General features: G+C 48.2%; 1 protein-coding gene across 1 annotated transcript in view; it reads right to left on the minus strand.

Moving 5' to 3' along the window:
* Window positions 1-20,224, minus strand: part of SNRNP200 (small nuclear ribonucleoprotein U5 subunit 200) — a 915,618-nt gene that overhangs the window by 152,604 nt on the left and 742,790 nt on the right. Inside the window, exon 35 of the mRNA XM_029604465.1 lies at window positions 14,269-14,377. Coding sequence (XP_029460325.1) covers window positions 14,269-14,377 — 109 coding nt within the window. The remainder of the gene's footprint in view (window positions 1-14,268; window positions 14,378-20,224) is intronic.

Genomic DNA, 20,224 nt, shown 5'->3' on the forward strand with positions numbered 1-20,224 from the left:
GGATTTTGCTTGTGGCTGAAGTATCTGGGTACTTGAGCATTGGACCTGTCCGCTAGTAGGTCCATGTCCGGAATCCCCCACTGATCCACAATCATCTGGAAAGCTGTGGGTGACAGCTGCCATTCCCCTGGATTTAGGCTCTCTCTGCTGAGGAAGTCTGCCGTGGTGTTGTCCTTTCCGGCAATGTGGACGGCGGAGATGTCCTGTAGATTTGCTTCTGCCCAAGACATCAGGGGGGGCTATTTCTAGGGACACCTGGCGGCTTCTGGTTCCGCCCTGACGTTTGATGTATGCCACCGTGGTGGCGTTGTCGGACATCACTCTGACTGCCCGGTTCTGCAGTCTGTGAGCAAATTGCAGGCAGGCTAACCGGACTGCCCGTGCCTCTAGACGGTTGATGTTCCACCTTGACTCTTCTCTGTTCCACCACCCTTGGGCGGTGAGGTCTTCGCAGTGTGCTCCCCATCCACTCAGACTGGCATCTGTGGTGAGCAGAATCCACTTGGGGGAGGACATCTTCGACCCCCTGCTCGTGTGGTTGGACTGCAACCACCATCATAGCTGGGTCCGCACTCTGGCTGGTAGAGGGAGATGCACGGAGTAATTCCGGAAGCGGGGGCTCCATCGAGAGAGCAGGGAGCGTTGTAGAGGCCTCATGTGGGCTCTTGCCCAAGGTACCACTTCCAGGGTGGATGCCATGAGGCCGAGAACCTGCAGATAATCCCAAGCTATGGGCCGGCTGGCTCCATCAAGGACCGGAGACGCGTCTGAAGTTTTAACCTTCTCTTGGTGGTGAGACTGACTTTGTCTGCCTGGGTGTCGAACTGGACTCCCCAGGTATTCCAGTGATTGGGAAGGCTGTAGGCAACTCTTGTTTAGGTTGACTACCCATCCCAGGCTTTCCAGAAGGGCGATCACTCTGGTGGTTGCCCGATGGCTCTCTTCTCGTGATTTCGCCCTGATCAGCCAATCGTCTAGGTAGGGATGGACAAAGATTCCTTCCCGTCTGAGCGCCGCTGCTACCGCTACGATCACCTTGGTGAAGGTCCGCGGCGCCGTGGCTAACCCGAAGGGCAAAACCCGGAATTGGAAGTGGCCTCCCAGAACCTTGAAGCGTAGATAGCGCTGATGATCTGGATGGATCGGGATATGCAGGTAGGCTTCTGACAAGTCTAAGGCCGTGAGGAATTCTTCAGGCTGTACTGCGGTCTTGACTGAGCGCAGAGTTTCCATGCGAAACCTCGGGACCCTTAAGTATCGGTTGACTGACTTGAGGTCCAATACGGGCGGGAAAGTGCCCTCTTTCTTGGGTACCATGAAATAAATGGAATAATGCCCAGAATCCATTTCCCATGCAGGTACTGGGATTATGGCTTTCAAGGACAGGAACCTCGCTAGGGTAGCTTCCAATGCTGCCTTCTTGTGGATTGGACACGGAGATTCCACAAACCTGTCCGGAGGAAGATGATGGAAGTCCAGAAAATACCCCTCTCGGATGATGGCGAGGACCCACTGATCCGACGTAATCTCGACCCATCTGGGGTAGAAGAGGGTTAACCTGCCCCCTATGGCTCCGACCCCCGGATGGATCGGCTGATTCTCATTGGGAGGCGCGGCCGGGCCCTGAACCCGAGCCGGCTCCCCTCTTATGCTGCTTGGTCCAAAAGGACTGGTTCCTGGCCCGAGGACGAGGTGCCTGGTAGCGACTCCTATAGGGAACCGTAGGGAACTCCTACCTCTGGAGGGCCTCGGAAAGGCGCACTGGTTCCTTTTGAACCTGTCTTCCGGCAGTCGAGGTACTGGAGAGGCGCCCCATGTGCTGGCCAGTTTATCAAGGTCGCTGCCGAACAGGAGAGAACCCCTAAAGGGCATTTTGGTGAGGCGTGTCTTCGAAGGAGCATAGGCTGACCAATTCCGTATCCAGAGCTGCCTCCTGGCAGCTACAGAGGTGACGCGTTCCTGTTTGTCACAGGAGGCTGTTGTACGGACTAGGTCGGATGCGGCATCCGTGAGGAACGAGAGAGCTGACTCCATGTCTGCTGCCGGAGCATTGTTCCTGACCTGTGACAAACAGGAACGCGTCACCACTGTGCAGCAGGTTGCGATCCGCAAAGATAGAGCTGCCACCTCAGAGGTCTGTTTCAGGATGGCGTCCAGTCGCCGGTCATGAGGCTCCTTGAGGGCCGCCCCCCCTCTCAACTGGAATGGTAGTGCGCTTGACCACAGCGCTAACCAAGGCGTCCACCTGAGGGCACGCCAGCATCTCCTTGATTGCCGGGTCCAGGGGGTACATGCCCGTCAGGGCCCGACCCCCTTTGAATGAGGCCGCTGGTGCAGCCCATTCCAAATCTATCAGTTGCTGTGCTGCTTGCAAGAAGGGAAAATGGCGGGCTGTAGGACGAAGACCTTCCAGCAGAGGGTTCTGCGTAGATGGCACCGTAGTGCTGGGGCCTGTAATAGCCAACTCCGCCAGGCACTGAGATACCAGGTCGGAGAGATCTTCCTTGGGAAAGAACCGCCTCATGGTACGATATAGCTCAATCCCCGAGGGAAGTTCCCCCTCCTCGGGGGGTTCGGACTCGTCCTCCGAGACATCAGGGTCCGCCTGAGCCGGACTGCCCGGAGGCGGGTGCCCACGATAAGGGCGCGAAGGTCCAGGGGCAGGATCAGCTGGAGCAGCAGCAGCAGGGCCTGGACGGGAAGCTGATTGCATCTGTACAAAGGCATGGATCCCCTTAAAGAGATCCACCCAGGAAATGGAAGCGGTCTCTAGTCGTCGGGGTACCAGGTCCCCCGGGATCCCAGGTTATTCGAGACTGCCCGCTAGATCCGGGGTGGCCCCTGGGGAACTGTCAGCAAACCTCGGTTGAGACTGGTCATGGCCCGAGGCTCCCACTGCCTCCTCACATTGGGCACAAAGGGAGTCTGGCTCCTCGCTGTGCGTGGCTCTAAGCTGGCATGCTGAGCAGAGGCCGAGAGCTTTCACGCCGGTATCAGGAGGCGCCGCCGCAGGAGACGCTGGGGCGTTCGAATGTTCCATCACGGCTTGTGAACACAGCGCTGAAGAATATGCACTTAATATAATATGCGGCAGCTATATACGCTTAATATTATATGCGCTCAATAATATGCAGCAGCAATATACGCTCAATGATATACAATATGCGCTCAATAATATGCGGTCAGCAATATACGCTCAATAATATACAGGCGCCTATCATGGGCGCTCAATACCTGAACAACCCTGAACAAGCCTGAACAAGGCCGACAAAATGGCGACCTCCACGGCGTGCCGCATACAGGCAACACCGCCGATCCTCGTACCTCGGAGACCAAAAGTAAGAGATGTACGCCTTACCTGATCCTCTGCGCTTCCCGGCTGGAACCCGGGCGGTCTCCGGCTGCGGGGGGAGAGGGGAAATACCTTCACCGCCACGCTTGAGGAAATGCACCTAGTGCCTCTAGGTCCACGCCGGGACCGAGGCGCCTCTCAGCCCGGCCAAGCCCTTCTCGCTCGGGGGCTAGTCCCTGCCGCGATTCGGCCACCGGACCGAGGCCTAGACCTCCGAGGGATCGCGGAAATCACCTTGGGAAACTCAACTGGGGGAGGGACCCGAGGGTATCACCGCAGGAGTGCGGGGCTCGATGTTCCTGTAGAAGTTTTAGTAAGTAGAATATAGAAAGTAGAAAATAGAAAGTAGTATTGGAAAACACGCTCAGCGAGCGTGCAGGCTCTCCAAACTGCTTTGGAGACGGAACTTACTGAATTGCCTCACTTCCTGTTGGGGTATATGTACCCGTGCTGACGTCAGATTCGTCTCCAACTGCTAGCACGAGCACACTATACCCACTTGTTCTGAGTCCATCTGGCTACACGCTAGGAAAACAACCATTACAACTTGTGCAAAACGCCACAGCTCGAATGCTATGCAATGCATCACACAGAGACCATATTACAGCAACAACATTGGCTTCCAATACTGTTATGTATGACACACAAAATTCTGTCCATTATCCACAACTTATTATATAATTCTAACTCAATCTGGCTGTGGTCATTACTGAGAATATACAAACTTACCAGACAGCTCCGTTCCTTGGATAAATGTACCCTGGAAATCCCTTCAATAAGATCTGCCAGCTTAGCACTAACTAGAAAACGAGCCTTTTCAGTTGCAGGCCCAATATTATGGAACTCACTTCCAGAATATATTCGCCTAACAGCAAATCGTAATGAATTTTAAAAAGTACTGAAAACCTACCTTTTCACACGTGCCTACAATGACGAATTTTCTATTCCGAACTTTATATTACTAGCACAAGTTAGCATTTTATTGCAAATGTAATGTATTTTAAATGAAGTAAGTTATGATATTGTGTATGTTCTATTTGTAAACCGCCTAGACGGATAGACTCCTACCCCATGGTGCGGTATATAAAAACTTTTAAATAAATAAATAAAAATAAATAAAATAATGGAGGAAGTTTGTAGACCCGTCTCCGAGAGGTGCCAGAGATAGTCTAGAAACGTCATTGTGGGGCAGGTAAAGGGATCTAAGTCCTTTGAAGTGCACCATAATGAAAATCTTTTCCATTTAGAATGATAAGATCTTCTAGTAGAAGGCTTTCGTGAAGCTACCAGGACCTGGGATCAGAGTCCGAGAGGCCATAAGATCAGCCTTTCAACATTCAAGCTGTCAGCGACAAGACCTTGATGTTGGGATGGCGCAGTTGTCCGTTGTTCTGAGATATCAAAGACGGATCCGTGCCTAGGCGAATTTGTTGACGGACTGAGAGATCACGAAGGATGGGAAACCACAACTGACGCGGCCAGTAAGGGGCTATGAGAATCATGAGGCCCTTGTCCCGGTGTAGCTTCACGAGAGTCTTGCTGATGAGTGGAAGTGGCGGGTAGGCATATAGGAGAGAGAGGGTGAAGGCATCCCTTGGTGGAGTTCTGTGACTGCAATGTAGGGAACAGAAGTTCTCCACTTTGCGGTTGAGAATCGATGCAAAGATGTCTATACTCGGATACCCCCACTTCTGGAATGTGTTCTCCGCCACCGTGGGGTTCAGGAACCACTCGTGGGGATGAAATATGCGATTGAGTTTGTCCACTAGAACTTTGTCCACGCCTGCCAGGTAGGTTGCTTTCAGTAGCATGGAATGAGAGAGAGCTGAAGCCCAGATTTGCGCTACTTCCTGACGCAGCAGGTAGGAGCCAGTTCTACCCTGCTTGTTGATATACCACATCGCTACTTGATTGCCTGTTTGGATTAGGATTAGGAATTCATAATGCCTCTGTATCACTCCATGGTGAGACTGCACCTTGAATACTGTGTACAATTCTGGTCACCGAATCTCAAAAAAGATATAATTGCAATGGAGAAGGTAACGAGAAGGGCTACCAAAATAAGGGGAATGGAACAGCTCCACTATGAGGAAAGACTAAAGAGGTTAGGACTTTTCAGCTTGGAGAAAAGACAGCTGAGGGGGGATATGATAGAGGTGTTTAAAATCATGAGAGGTCTAGAACGGGTAGATGTGAATCGGTTATTTACTCTTTCGGATAATAGAAAGACTAGGGGCACTCCATGAAGTTAGCGTGTGGTACATTTAAAACTAATCAAAGAAAGTTCTTTTTCACTCAACGCACAATGAAACTCTGGAATTTATTGCCAGAGGATGTGGTTAGTGCAGTTAGTATAGCTGTGTTTAAAAAAGGATTGGATACGTTCTTGGAAGAGAAGTCCATTACCTGCTATTAATTGAGTTGACTTAGAAAATAGCCATTGCTATTACTAGCAATGGTAACATGGAATAGATTTAGTTTTTGGGTACTTGCCAGGTTCTTATGGCCTGGATTGGCCACTGTTGGAAACAGGATGCTGGGCTTGATGGACCCTTGGTCTGACCCAGTATGGCATGTTCTTATGTTGTTGGATAAGCAATCTTTGAAGGCTAGAAGGGCATATCTGATCGCCCTGAGCTCCAGAAAATGTATCTGATGTTGTGCTTCTAGCTACAGACCAGGTTCCCTGAGTTTGCAGGTTGTTGACATGTGCTCCCCATCCTAGAGTGGAAGCATCTGTTGTCAGAATTATCGGAGGTCCTGGAGCTTGGAAAGGTAGCCCTCTGAGCAGATTGGACTCTTGGATCCACCAGGCCAGTGACAGACGAAGCTGCCTGGTGACATGGACAATGTTGGACATTGGATGGTGGGCCTGAGACCACTGGGATTTTAATGTCCACTGTGTTACTCACATGGCAAGTCGAGCCATCAGTGTAACATGGACCGAGGACGCCATGTGGCCCAACAAGACGAGAACATGATGAGCAGTCGTGGTTCGGCGAGACTGTACAGTGTGTGCAAGCACTGCAAGCGTATGAGATCGGTCTCTGGGAAGAAAGGTTTTTGCTTGGATAGTGTCAAGATCCGCTCCAATGAAGGAGAGGGATTGGGACGGAGTCAGATTGTATTTCTGATAACTGACTAGAAAGCCCAAGGACAGTAGTAGTCGCAAGGTGAGATGGAGGGATAGAAGAATCGCCTCCGCAGACTGAGCCCTCTGTAACCAGTCATCTAGACAAGAGTAGACGTGAGTGCCCAGTCACCTTAAGTATGTGGCTACTACTGCCAGGCATTTCATGAAGACACGAGGGGCCGATGCCAGGCTAAACAGAAGCACTCTGTTTCCGACGAGGAACTGGAGGTATTTTCTGTGAGATGGGGTAATTGCTATGTGCATGATAGCGTCTTTTAGATCTAGAGAGCAAAGCCAATCTCCCTGTTGGAGAAGAGGGAGTAGAGATCCTAAGGTTACCATTCTGAACTTCTCTTTCCGAAGATGTTTGTTTAGGGCACGAAGGTCTAATATGGGCGAATGCCTCCTGTCTTTTTTGGTATTAAAAAATGGCAGGAGTAGAAGCCCTGACCCCTTTGAAAGGAGGTACTTGGTTCTATGGCATTGGCATGTAAGAGAGAAGCTATTTCCTCCTGTAGAACTTGAGAATGGTCGGTGGAACTCCACCCCGGCCGAGGTGGAGAGTCCGAAGGTATGGAGAGGAAGTTTAGATGGTAACCTTGAGCTACGACCGATCGGACCCACTGATCTGTGGTGACCTTGTGCCACATGGTGGTGAAGTGGCAAAGCCGGCAGCCGACTGGCAGGGAAGGCAGAGGTGGAAGACGACAATCGCTCTCTAGCAGGGAGTCAAAACCCCGAGGCAGGGCCAGGTTGCGCAGGTGGCTGTCTCTTCTGAGGCCTGGGCTGCCGAGGTGGAGGCTTTTGATAGGGTATAGGTGGACAAGACCAAGCTGGTGGAGGGTAGTATCTTCGTGCCTTATGACTCTTTTTGCCTCTCTTCTGAACGGCCATTGAGAAGATGCAGAGAAATCGGCGTGCACAGCCGAAAGCTGTTGTAGCGTCTCATTGTGATCTTTGAGTTGTGCGACAATTTCCTGGATCTTCTCGCCAAACAGATTGTTCCAGGTGCAGGGGAGGTCTGCTAAGCAGTCCTGTACCTCTGGGCACAGATCTGAGGATTTTAGCCATGCCCACCTCCTTGCACTTATTCCGGCTGCTGATAACCTGGAAGCCGTGTCAAAGATGTTGTAAGCAGACCTTACCTCATGCTTACCAGCATTAAGGCCCTTTTTTATAATGGAATTAAGTTGGTCTTGGAACTGGTCCAGGAGGGAATCAGAAAACTCCTGCAACTGTTTGAATAGATTTCTGTTATATTGCATCATATAAAGTTGATAGGCCGCAATACGAGAGATTAACATAAAGCCATGAAAAACTCTATGCTCAAAAGCATCAAGGAATTTCTGCTCCTTCCCCGGAGGTGCGGAAGAATGAGGCCATGTTCTTCTGACCTTCTTCTGAGCAGATTTGACCACCACTGAATGATGGGACAACTGAGTTTTTTGGAAGCCAGGCGTCGACTGGACCAAATAGGTAGCATCAGTCTTACGGTTGACTGATGGGATTGTACCTGGGTGCTCCCAGTTGCGCTGCAGAAGATCAAGCAGTACGTCATAAACCGGGATGGACATTATTTCTTTAGGTGCATCGACGAACTGAAGGACATTCAGCATCTTGTGTCTGGAGTCTTCTTCAGTTTGAAGGGCAAATGGTATAGCCTCCGACATTTCCTTGATAAAGTTTATGAAGGAGAGGTCCTCTGGTGGGGATCTGCGTCTTTCTTCAGGTGGAGAAGGTTCAGACAGGATATCACCAGTGTCCTGGGAATCTGAAGAGTCCTCGGACCAAGGTTGGTAAGGTTGATCCCCAGCATCCAACGGTGGCCCAGATGGCAGTAAAGGACCTTCTCCGGCCGGTCAGGGCACTGAAGGTATCTGTGTCGGCACCGGTGGCATCGGGGCTGGTATCAGCAAAGGACAAAGGGGCACCGAAGGAGTCTGTGACCTCGGTGGACGCCTCGGTGGAAATGCCCCTGGAACCGGGCCTTCTGCAGGAGAGATGGACGGGCGTCGATGGACCGAGCGGTATTAGTGTTTTTCCCAGTGCCAATGGCAGAGCACCGATGAGGACATCCAGTCTGTCGAGGAATCGGAGCAAGCATCGGTGGCATCCGTTCCGGAGTTGTCACTGGAACCGGCATCGGTGGTGTTGGAGGACCATGAAGGGCCTACACCACTGCCTCTTGAACCATCTGGTTCAATTCCTCAAGGAATGCTGGTGTGGTTAATACCAGGTCCGGAGTCGGAGGCTGGGATGGCGTCGCTGGAGGGTCCACCGGTCCATGTGGAGTCTCGGCTGCTGCGCCCACGGAAGGCAGGGAACGCCTCGGTGTACCCGGCTCAGAGGAGGTTGGGGGCTCCTCAGCACGGGCCTTTTTCTTCAGTGGCTTGGTGGACTTTGAAGACTAGGCCACTGGTGAACCTGGCGCAAACGGCGCTGATTTTCGATGCCTATGCCGATGCTTCTCTCGATGCTCGACTTTACCCGTGGCCGGCGCCGAGGACGTAGACACTGAAGTCCTGGACGTTGACCTAGAGTTATCGGTGTCCGACCGATGACGTGACTTGGCTGGTGACAGTGTCGATGATGTGGAGGCCTGAGATGGCGGTTGCTGCTTTGTATGAAATAAAGCCATTTTCTCTAACCCTAGCCCGACGTCCCTTAGGGGGTCATTTGGGCACAGTTGGTACATATGTCCACGTCGTGGGTAAGGCCCAAACAAAGTACACAAACCTGGTCAGGGTCTGTGATAGACATTGTCCTAGGACAGTCAGGGCACTGACGAAAACCTTGTCTTCGTTGAAAATTTAGGCCGCGTGAGGGTTGGTGCCAGTCAGGACTGCAACTGGCAAACAGACGGGAACCGACCGAAAAACGAGGTGAAACTTACCGTACGGTCGCGGTTATCAATGGTGAAGAGGGGGACCCCAGATGGGGTGAAGGCCTTTGCAAATTTTTGAACTAATTCCTGAAGAAAAATTCCTGCCAGGAATGTGTGAGAGCGCTCCTCACTCAGCTTGGTTAAAGCTGCACAGAAAAGAGAGACTGAAGGGGGACCCCTGCTGGATGCAGGGTTGGTGGCATGCTGGACATGCTCAATGGTGCCAAGTTCTAGAAACTTTGACAAAAGTGTTCCGTGTTTGGGCTCCATCCTGATGATGTCACCCATATGTGAGGACTACCACCCTGCTTGTCCTGTGAGAAGGTCCACCGCTTCCTCAGGGAGGGGATACAATTTGTCCATGGCATTGCTATCCTTCAATCCAACATCTGGAGTGTCCCACTCCTGGAAGAGCAGGGCTGTGACAGAGGAGTGAAAAGAAAAAGTCCGAGTCGGGCCCCTAATGCCCAACATCACAGGATCCACCGCACCCAGGGTCTCACTGTCAGGTGGGACCTCAATGCCCAGTTCCTCTAAAACGGCGGGAATCAGTGGTGCCAGTTCCTCTTTACGAAACAGTGCACCACCCTCAGGTCATCTCCGACCGCTGGAAGATCCTCCAGAATCGGATCTGGGTTGTCACCCACCAGACCTGGATCCTGGTCCACAGGCACATCCATTGTCCCAGAGGGACCCAAGGGTTGCACATTGTTCGGGGGCACCGAGGGCGGCGACAACCTCAAAGGGCGACCAACCCGTGAGGCCCCGAGAGGATCAGGGGGCCCCACATCCTGTGTGCCCTTAAAACTCTTGGTGGCACGGGAGGGGGTCCCCCTTTCCGGCCGCTGCGCCTGACCGATTTCATGGCCTTGAAAAGTTTGTGCAGGAGCCGCACAAACTCTGCTGAATCGGAGGAAGAGGAATCAGAAGTATCATCGGGTTTCCCAGTCGAAGAAAAATCTTCCAATGCCGCTTTCCGGCCCCCCAACCCGGTGGCCTCAGGGCATGATGACAGCGAAGGAGGGAATTCCCCCCATCCCCCCTCAGTGGGCCGCGCAAGTGTGGCCAAAATGGCCTCCATTCCCGCACTTAGCAGGAACGGGTCCTCCGGGGGTTTGTGAACTGAAGGCAGCCTCACCTGCTCAAGGCAGGCAGGAATTTTCCCCTGTGCTCCAGAATGGGAGGTCCCTTCCCCCCCGGGGAGGCATTTCCGCACATAGGCCGGTGTGCAAAAGGCACGCACGCGTGGTGCCACAAGCTGAGCAGGCCGCACTATACAGCATGGCAGCCAAGGGAAGATCGCGGGTAAAGCGCCGGGACGGCTAAAAAAAGAAAACCTTCTGAAGCGAAAACAACAGCGACGGGGCAGGCTGCTACCCCAAGAGAGCCTACCTCAGTATCACGATTGTCAGCCCTGGCCGCCAAGCCCCTGTGTTTGGTTTTTTTTTTTTTTTTTTAAACACAGCAAGCTTTGGGGACAGGCTCCTTACTTCCCTCGCAGGGTGAGTGAACTAGGCTCCCCTGTGTCAACCCTGGTGGCTGCAAGCAGTGAGCTCCAAGGTCTTAGACCCTCATCTCAGATGCCTCGATACAGGGGGGGATGTAGAGTCTAAAGATTTATTTATTTTTTTAAAGTTTCTGTCAGACTGCAGGATTTTGCACCTCCACCATCTGCTAGAGACAGAGAAAATACTGATGGACTGCAGGTGGCACCTCATCTTAAGGGCAGAGTCAGTCAAAAACGTCTCTATCTCCATCTGCTGGGGGGAGGCAAAACCCAGCTGTCTGGACTGATCTGGGTACGTATAGGTAAAGGCCCATTTCACTTTTGAACATAGACTTGAAATTACTTGCAAAAATACTAGCGGGAAGGTTCAATAGGGTTCTGTCTGAGCTGATACATGTGGACCAGTGCGTGTTCATACCTGGCAGACAAGCTGCAGACAACATATGTAAAATTAACTATCTGGCTTGGGCTGCTAAGGTTGGGTAGATTCCTGCAGTCCTTTTAGCTATCGATGCCGAAAAAGAATTTGACCGGGTCCACTGGCGTTTTATGTTTAAAGTTTTAGAGAAAACAGGATTTGGTAAAAACTTCTTAACATGGACACGAGCATTGTATTCTGCCCCAAAAGTGTGCATTAAAATTAATGGCTTTTATTCGGAAACTTTTACCCTGAGCCATGGAACTCAGCAAGGATGCCCGCTCTCGCCATTACTCTTTGCCCTGGTGATGGAACCCTTAGCAGAGACTATTAGGCAAATGAGGACATTAAAGGGATACCTTTTGGACAGGGGTCAATTTAAAGATCTCATTGTTCACAGATGATGTAATGCTTACGGTAGCTAACCCGCAACTTTCTATACCTATCTTGATACAAGAATTACTTAGATATGGAAAGTCGCCTGGGTTTAAAGTTAATATGAGTAAATAGGAAATTTTGAACTTAACTTGAGATGTGGTACCAATGGATCACATAAGCAGTAATTTTCCATTTAAAAGGGCAAAACCGTGCATTCGCTATTTGGGTGTACAATTGTCAGCAGATTTGAAACTATTGTTTTTCATTAATTACGTCCCACTGTTAGAATGTACTATTAGAGATATGGATATATATGGTCTACCTATAATCTTTCCTGGTTTGGTCGCATAGTGGCAGTTAAAATGAACATTCTGCTGAGATGGCATTATTTCCAAACTCTTCCTATTCCTGTCCCAAACAAGTTCTTGTGCAACCTCCAAGCTCGAGTCTTTAGATTTATCTGGAAACGTCGACCTCCCCAGGTGGCTAAACGGGTTCTTTATCTCCCCAAAACAAAAGGGGCCTAGCAGTCCCTGATTTCACAAGTTATTATGTAGCCGTGCAGCTGAGAGCTGTCTATGAGTGGTTCTTTCAGGATTTTGTTAAGCCTTGGTTACGTATAGAACAATCGTGCTTGATAGGAAGCCCATTATACTTTCAAGTTTGGGGGATGCCTTCATTAAACAAAAGCATGAGGAGAGGGAATCCGTTTACGTGTCATTCACTCAAACTTTGGATTTGGTGGAGGAAATATTTAACAAGGCATTTCTCACTATCTCCACTACTGCCTCTGGGTCTATATAAGGGGGACTTATATGTTCCCCAGTCTCTGGCATTTTATCGTAGGTGGGCACAGAATGGACTATGGTGCTGTGGTCAAATATTTGTAGATTCCAAGATGCTTTCTTTTGAAGAGTTAAAATTGCAATATAATTTAGAGGCTCTTGATTATCATCATTATATACAACTGACACACTGCTTATTCCTACTCTTAACATTCATAATCAAGTGGCCCGTGACCATTTAGAGTTTGAAGGAATGTGCTTTTTTCAAAATACCCGTAAGAGTTTAATTTTAGGATACATCATTTGCTTCTCCCCTTGGATAGTTTCCAGAGTGCACATGTGCGGGGGTGGGAGAAAGACTGGGGTAATGTGTGGCATACAGAACAATGGGATTATTGTTATGCCATTATATCTTGGAGCTCTGTAGTGAGAGAAACCAATTATAAAATCTTATATTGGTGGCATCTCACTTCTCACCGACTAAACAAACTATACCCCCACTATTCAAATAAATGCCGGAGGCAGTGTGGATCAGTGGGGACTTTCCTACACACTTGGTGGACGTGCCCTAAACTTATTCCATTTTGGAAATGGGTAGAATCTAACATCTGGGAAATAACATCTATGAAATGTGACCGACTCCTGACTCTACCTCTTATCATTTTACCCTTCTAATTGGACCTATGCTCATGCTCGCTTGATAAATCATATTTTGTGTGTGGATAGGTGAGAAGTGGCCTTACATTGGAAAAGACCAATCCTTCCTTCCCCATCTACAGTCTTATGTAGGTTGTGGGATATACATAATTTTTCCTTTATGTCTGCTGTGGAATGTGACAAAGTCTCTATTCATGTGATAATTTGGGAACCATTCCTACGGTGGTTCAAGCAACCCCCCTAACTGGTCTATTGTTTTTGACCTGTACTTTGCATTGAATATTAAAAGTCAATGTAATGACAGTTCTTTCAGTTGGCTATGTATTTCATTTAGTATACAAAATATTTATGCTCCTTTTCATTGATTTAAGTCTCGCTGGTCAGGGACGGTGGGGGGAATGGGGGTATATAGTATTAAAAATTGTATTAACGGATTGACACATACTGTGTTGAGATTGATTTACATTGCGTTCTTATTTTGTGTATGCTGTAACTGTTGATACTGCAAATAAAACTTAAATATATAAAAAAAAGAGCATAGAATAAATACAAGGGTTCTTTGAGGGAGTGATGGGAATTGTAAGGCTAGATAAACTGGCTGGATGAGCAGATTAGATGGGTGATATGGTCTTTTTCTGTTATCATGTTTCTATGAAAAAGGAAAAAGTCCCCAAAGTACATGCAAGTTCTTTTTTTCAAAGTAAATATTGAACAAATGATTAAAGATATAAAAAGAAGTTGAATTTGTGATAATTCTACCTCTTTCTGTATCTTTTATCAAAGACAAACAAACTGTGATCTAAAAAATGTAAATACATACAAAGGGAAAATAATGTATTTCAAGCTGGCTCCTGCAGAGGTAAAGGAGGAACTATGCTGTGTACAGGACCAGCTGAAGTTTTCCACTCTAGTGGTGCCCCTGGTCTATTACACTCCTCAAACAGAACCAATACCACCAACAGTGCTGACTGATGAAGTGTAACAGAATGAACCAATATGAAGGCAGCTGACATCCCCCTCAACTAGGGAGTTTTACAACAATTTCCGATTCCTGATGATTTAAAGTTAAATTGATTTATCTGTTAGTATATATTTACTAACTTCTCTTTATGCTGCACCTGTCCCTTCCATCACCCATGATTTAGGATACTCACGAGTGGATTTTCCCATTGTAGTACTGCGTGTCCATGATGATCACTAAGTGGGAGGCAACATTTATGCCCCAGCAGAGACTCCGGGAAGCAACCACCACCTGCACAGCACCTAAGAGAGAAAAGAACAAAAAGAGAAAGGTAGGAACATGGGGGAAAGGGGAAATTGATAAAGGGAGAAAGAAAGAACAAAGTGAGAGAGAGAGGGAAAACAAAGTAGAAAGAAAATTAAATTAAGAGGCAAATGCAGTGAAGGGAGGTGAAAGGGAAAGACAAAAAGAAAGGACGATTAGCAAGAGAGGACAAAATGTGAAAGAGGTGAGAGTCAAACTGAAATATTGATGCAGTGGTGGATTTGCAAGTAAATACTGGCCCGGGGGATTTTTTCAAAACTGGCCCATAGGGTATCTAATGCCCTCATGTACTTTCCCTGCAGCACATTTACCTTCTGGCTGCAGTGGCGTACAGAACTGATTTTTTGGGGGGACCCAAAGTTAACATGGGTGGGCAGTAGGCTTACAGGTCTGAGCCCTACTAATTGTACCCTTATCCATAATGCTTAGAGGGCACCTGACGAATTTCTAGGGTCAACAACTAAAATATTTTAACTTATTTCAAGCACTTACCAACATTAAAAATTCCTTATTAACTGTATGAATTTTATATTTATTACAGTTTATAAGAATATCATGTAAAACAAAGAAATTAAATATCAGATCCAATCAATCATGTACTAAAACAAATAATGTATTTTCATGAATCCTCTTTCTAGAAAGGCAGAGATGGCAAAATTGCTTACCTTGTAATAGGTGTTATCCCAGGACCGCAGGATATAATCCTCACATATGAGTGACGTCACTGACTGAGCCCTATCCCGGAAAACTTTGTCAAAATTTCTAGAAACTTTTGACTGGCATCCTGAGCATGCCCAGCATGACATGATCCTTCGAGCCACAGGGGTCTCCCTTCAGTCTCATTTGTAGCAATTAGCGTTAACCAAAAATAAAATAATAAAACATATCGGATCCAACTCCGCGGGGTGGCGGGTGGGTTTCGTGAGGACTACTGAGAAATTTGGAAAGTAGAAAGTAGTATTGGAAAACACGCTCAGCGAGCGTGCAGGCGCTCCAAACTGCTTTGGAGACGGAAATTACTGAGTTGCTTCACTTCCTGTGGGGGTATATGTACCCGTGCTGACGTCAGATCCGTCTCCAACTGCTAGCACGAGCACACTATACCCACTTGTTCTGAGTCCATCTGCTACACGCTAGGAAACTGTAGTTAATGTCACTTGCGTAACAGGTTGATGGAAAGGTAGGCCTGTGAGCAAGTTGTCCTCGTTCGTCCATCATAGGAGCGAGGACTGTAGCTATTGAGTTACTTGAATTGGATAAGACAGTGGTTGAATGGCTTGAATCCACTGCCTTCTGAGTATCCATTGAGTGACTCTCATGGCTAATCTGGCCATAGGAGTGACGTGAACTATGGAGGCCATGTGACCCAGAAGAGTGAGGCATTGATGAGCTATTATTTGAGTGCGTGCGCGAAGAGAGCCTGCTAACGAGGCGAGTGTGTGTGATTTTTTGGAAGGAAAGCTTTTGACGTTATGGTGTTTAATTCTGCTCTGATGAATTGTAACAGGTGAGATGGTGTGATGTGGGATTTCTGGTAGTTGATGAGGAATCCCAACGAATGGAGTAGAGTTATTGTGAGCTTGAGAGAGTTGAGAGCTCCTTGTCTTGTTTGGCTTCTGATGAGCCAATCGTCCAGGTAAGGAAACATGTGCAAGTGGGCAGCTGCCACTGCTAGGCACTTTGTGAACACTCGATGTGCTGAGGCAAGACCGAATGGGTAGCACCCTGTACTGGAAATGTTGACTTCCTACCAGGAATCACAGATACTTGCAAAGAGGAGGGAATATCGGAATGTGAGCGTAAGCGTCTTGAAGATCCAGAGAACATAGCCAATCTCCTTTCTGAAGAGATTGGCTATGTTCTCTGTTGGCACCTTCCTGCATTTTTCTTTTTTCAGGTATTTGTTGAGTTTCCGGAGGTCCAATATGGGACGTAGGCCTCCTGTTTTCTTTGGAATGAGGAAATAACGGGAGTAGAATCCTCTGCCCTGCTGAGGCCGGGGAACTGGTTCCACGGCCCTGGCTCTCAGAAGGGTGGATAATTCTTTTTGTAAGAGTATGGATTGATTGTTTACTGTCCAAGACGACGTGGGTGGAGTATCGTTTGGTACATTGAAAAGGTCCAGGTGGTACCCTTGAGATGTTATGGAGATGTTATGGTCACACATCTGTGGTGATGTGTGACCAAGTGTGTTGGAAGAAAGTGATCCGACCTCCTACTGGCAAACTTGGGGTCGGAATGGTAGACAGGATTCTGTTCCCTGGTGTGATTTCAAAATCCTGAAGTTGACCCTGTTTGCGGAGGGGGTTGAGCTTTAGATGCTCTTGGTTGTCAGGTCTGCGGTCTTTGAGCTGGCCTAGATGACCTTCCACGGGCAGGAGGTGGATAGTACCGCCGTGGCCTATAATAAGGCCGTTTTGAATCTTTCCTTGGGATTCTTCGTGACTATGTTTGAGACTCCTGAGGAGCAGAAGAAAGCTGTCTCAAGGTTTCCAAATGTTCCTTTAGCTGAGAAACTGCCTCCTTTACTTTATCTCCAAAGAGATTGTCCCCTGCGCAAGGGAGATCAGCAAGTTTCTCCTGCACTTCTGGCCTCAGGTCGGAGGCCTTGAGCCAGGCCCATCTGCGGACACTTATACCTGTGGCAGACATTCTTGATGAAGTCTTGAAGCTATTGTAAGCTGCACGAACTTCGTGTTTCCCAGCCTCCAGGCCCTTATAGATGGTAGAAGTGAAGGAATCTTGGAATTGCTGGGGGAGAGATTCAGAGAGTTCTTGAATTTGTTTCCTCAAATTATGCTGATATTGCATCATATATAGCTGGTAGGACGCAATTCTGGAAACTAACATGGACCCCTGAAACATTTTCCTGCCTATGGTATCCAAAAATCTGTTGTCTTTCCCAGTAGGATTAGATGAATGAGGCTTTATTCTTTTTTACTTCTTTTGAGCCTACTTAACTACTACTGATTGATGAGGTGAGTTTTTTGGAAGCCTGGGATGTGTTGGACTAGATATATAGCATCAGTTCTTTTATTCACCGGTGGTATGGTGCAGGGATGCTCCCATAGCCTGTGTTGCAAATCAATCAGGACTTCGTGAACTGGAATTGCCAGGACTTCTTTAGGTGGGTCCACGAACTGTAACACTTCCAGAGTTTTTTGTCTGGTGTCCTCATCAGATTCAAGCTGAAAGAGGATGGTGTCAGCCATATCCTTGATAAAATTTGAGAAGGAAAGATCCTCTGGAGGGGATTTCCTTCTTTCCTCTGAAGGAGAAGGTTCTGAGAGGACTTCCTCTGAAGAAGAATCAGTGTTGGGATCCTCCCAAGTGTCTGGTGAACGTGGACGAGGAGTCGTTTATGGAATGGGAAGAGATGGCATCGACGGTTTCTCCAGTGGCTTCGACGGAAATAGTGGAGAAAACGATGGACGTGGGCGTGTGATTCCCGATGGACCTGGGAGAGGTTCAGGCATCGGTACTTCCTTCACTATTTCTTCTTCCCTCGGTGTTGGCATCGGTACATCTGGTGATTTTATCGGAATGGCACTGATGAGAGTGTCCAATTTTGCTAAAATTGGCGCGAAGAAGGACATATCGAGCATTGGCATTGGTGTGGGTTGGAGTGGAACTGGCGATGGGAGTCAGCGATGGCATCGGAATGGGCACCGGTGACTGGAGTGGAACCGGTACCGGCGATGGTGCTGGCATCGATGGCGGAATCGTGCTCGGTGCTGGCATCGGAGGCATGTCAAGGAGCGTGTCTCTAACTGCCTGGCGGATGTAACCGTCCAGTTCCGCCCACATAACTAGTGAAACCAGAGCAGCTATGGGGGGAGGCAGCAAAGGCAATACTGGTACCTCCGCCCTGTGGAGGTACAGTTCCCGGCACGGATATCGGTGGGGATCGCCTAGGAGTGGAAGGCCTCCATGGACATGGAACATCCTTTCTCAGAGGTTTCTTTGGCGCTGATTCGAGACCTGTCGATGGAATGCCGGTTATCGGATCGATTTCGGGATCATAAGGCCTCTGATGCCGATGACTATGCTTCTGCTTGTGCTCGACGCCCTTCTTGATGACAGACATAGATTTTATCGAAGATTTTGAAGGGGTTGGTGACGCCCGATCCCCTGCTTCATCCGGTCTACTTTTTTTTTTTTTTTTTTTTTTTAAGGGCGACCTTCCTGATCGCTCCAGCCGGAGACGACTGTGTAGACGTTGATGGCATTAATTGGAGATGAAACAAATGCTCCATTTTCTCCATCCGCACTCTTCTGCCTTTCGGCGTCATCTCGCCGCATCTTGGGCACGTCGAAACATCGTGTCCCTCACCGAGGCAGACTACACACTTGATGTGTGGGTCCGTGATGGACATGGTGCGGCAACAATTCAGGCACTTTTTGAAACCCGTAGCCATAATAAGAGTTGGACAACCGTTGATGACTTTCGAACACGGTTTGACAGTAGCGGAACCGACCGGAAAAAGTTGAAAGACTCACCGCAATGGAAAAAAGGGAGACCCCTACGGTGTTCTAAGTTTTTCCGAGTTTTTTCGATTTTTTCTCTGTAGTGAAAATTCACCACATAGGTCTCCTAGAACCGAGAGGCTAACGGCTTCGCGGAAAAAAGAAGACTGAAGGGAGACCCCTGTGGTTCGAGGGATCATGGCATGCTGGGCTCAGTAGGCTCAGAATGCCAGTCAAAAGTTTCTAGAAACTTTGACAGAAATTTTTCTGGGATAGGGCTCAGTCAGTGACATCACCCATATGTGAGGACTAGCCATCCCTGCCTTGTCCTGAGATAACATCATAACTATAATCATAACCACTATGAACGAGAGTGCAGAGGCTGAAATGGTGACAGTTCACACTACAAACAAACATGCAAAAAAAAATAAAAAAATAAAAAAAAATATATATATATATATATGTTTATTTCGAATTCTAGTGTCACCTCAGCAAAAACAAAATCCTTCCATTTGCTCTTCACACCTTTGTGAAGTGACAAATCCCCTGAAAAAAAACCCCAAAATGAAACAAAAAACACCTAGAACAGGTGGTGGGCGAACTCCCGTTCTCGAAGGGGCCACAACAGGCCCAGTTTTCAGGGATAACCACAATGAATATGCATGAGCTAGTTTTGTATACATTGGGAAGCAGAGAATGCAGATCTATCTCAGTAGAAGAGGACAAGAAGACTCATAAGAAACATGCCATACTGGGTCAGACAAGGGTCCCATCAAGCCCAGCATCTGTTTCCAACAGTGGCCAATCCAGGCCATAAGAACCTGGCAAGTACCCAAAAAACTAGTCTATTCCATGTTACTGTTCCAGGTAATAGCAGTGGTTATTATCTAAGTCAACTTAATTAATAGCAGATAATGGGACTTCTCCTCCAAGAACTTACCCATCCTTTTTAAACACAGCTATACTAACTGCACATAACCATATTTCTGGCAACAAATTCCAGAGTTTAATTGTGCGTTGAGTGAAAAAAGGACTTTCTCCGATTAGTTTTAAATGTGCCACATGCTAACTTTCATGGAGTGCCCCGTAGTCTATTATCCGAAAAGAGTAAAAAACAATTCACATCTACCCATTCTAGACCTCTCATGATTTTAACACCTCCATCATATTCCCCCTCAGCTGGTCGCTTCTCCAAGGCTGAAATGTCCTAACCTCTTTAGAGTCTTTCCTCATAGGGGAGCTGTTCCATTCCCCTTATCATTTTGGTAGCCCTTCTCTGTACCTTCTCCATCGCAATTATATCCTTTTTGAAGATGCGGCGACCAGAATTGTACACAGTATTCATGGTGCGGTCTCAC

This window comes from Rhinatrema bivittatum, chromosome 5 (genome assembly GCF_901001135.1).
Source record: "Rhinatrema bivittatum chromosome 5, aRhiBiv1.1, whole genome shotgun sequence".
In the NCBI taxonomy this organism is placed as follows: domain Eukaryota; kingdom Metazoa; phylum Chordata; class Amphibia; order Gymnophiona; family Rhinatrematidae; genus Rhinatrema; species Rhinatrema bivittatum.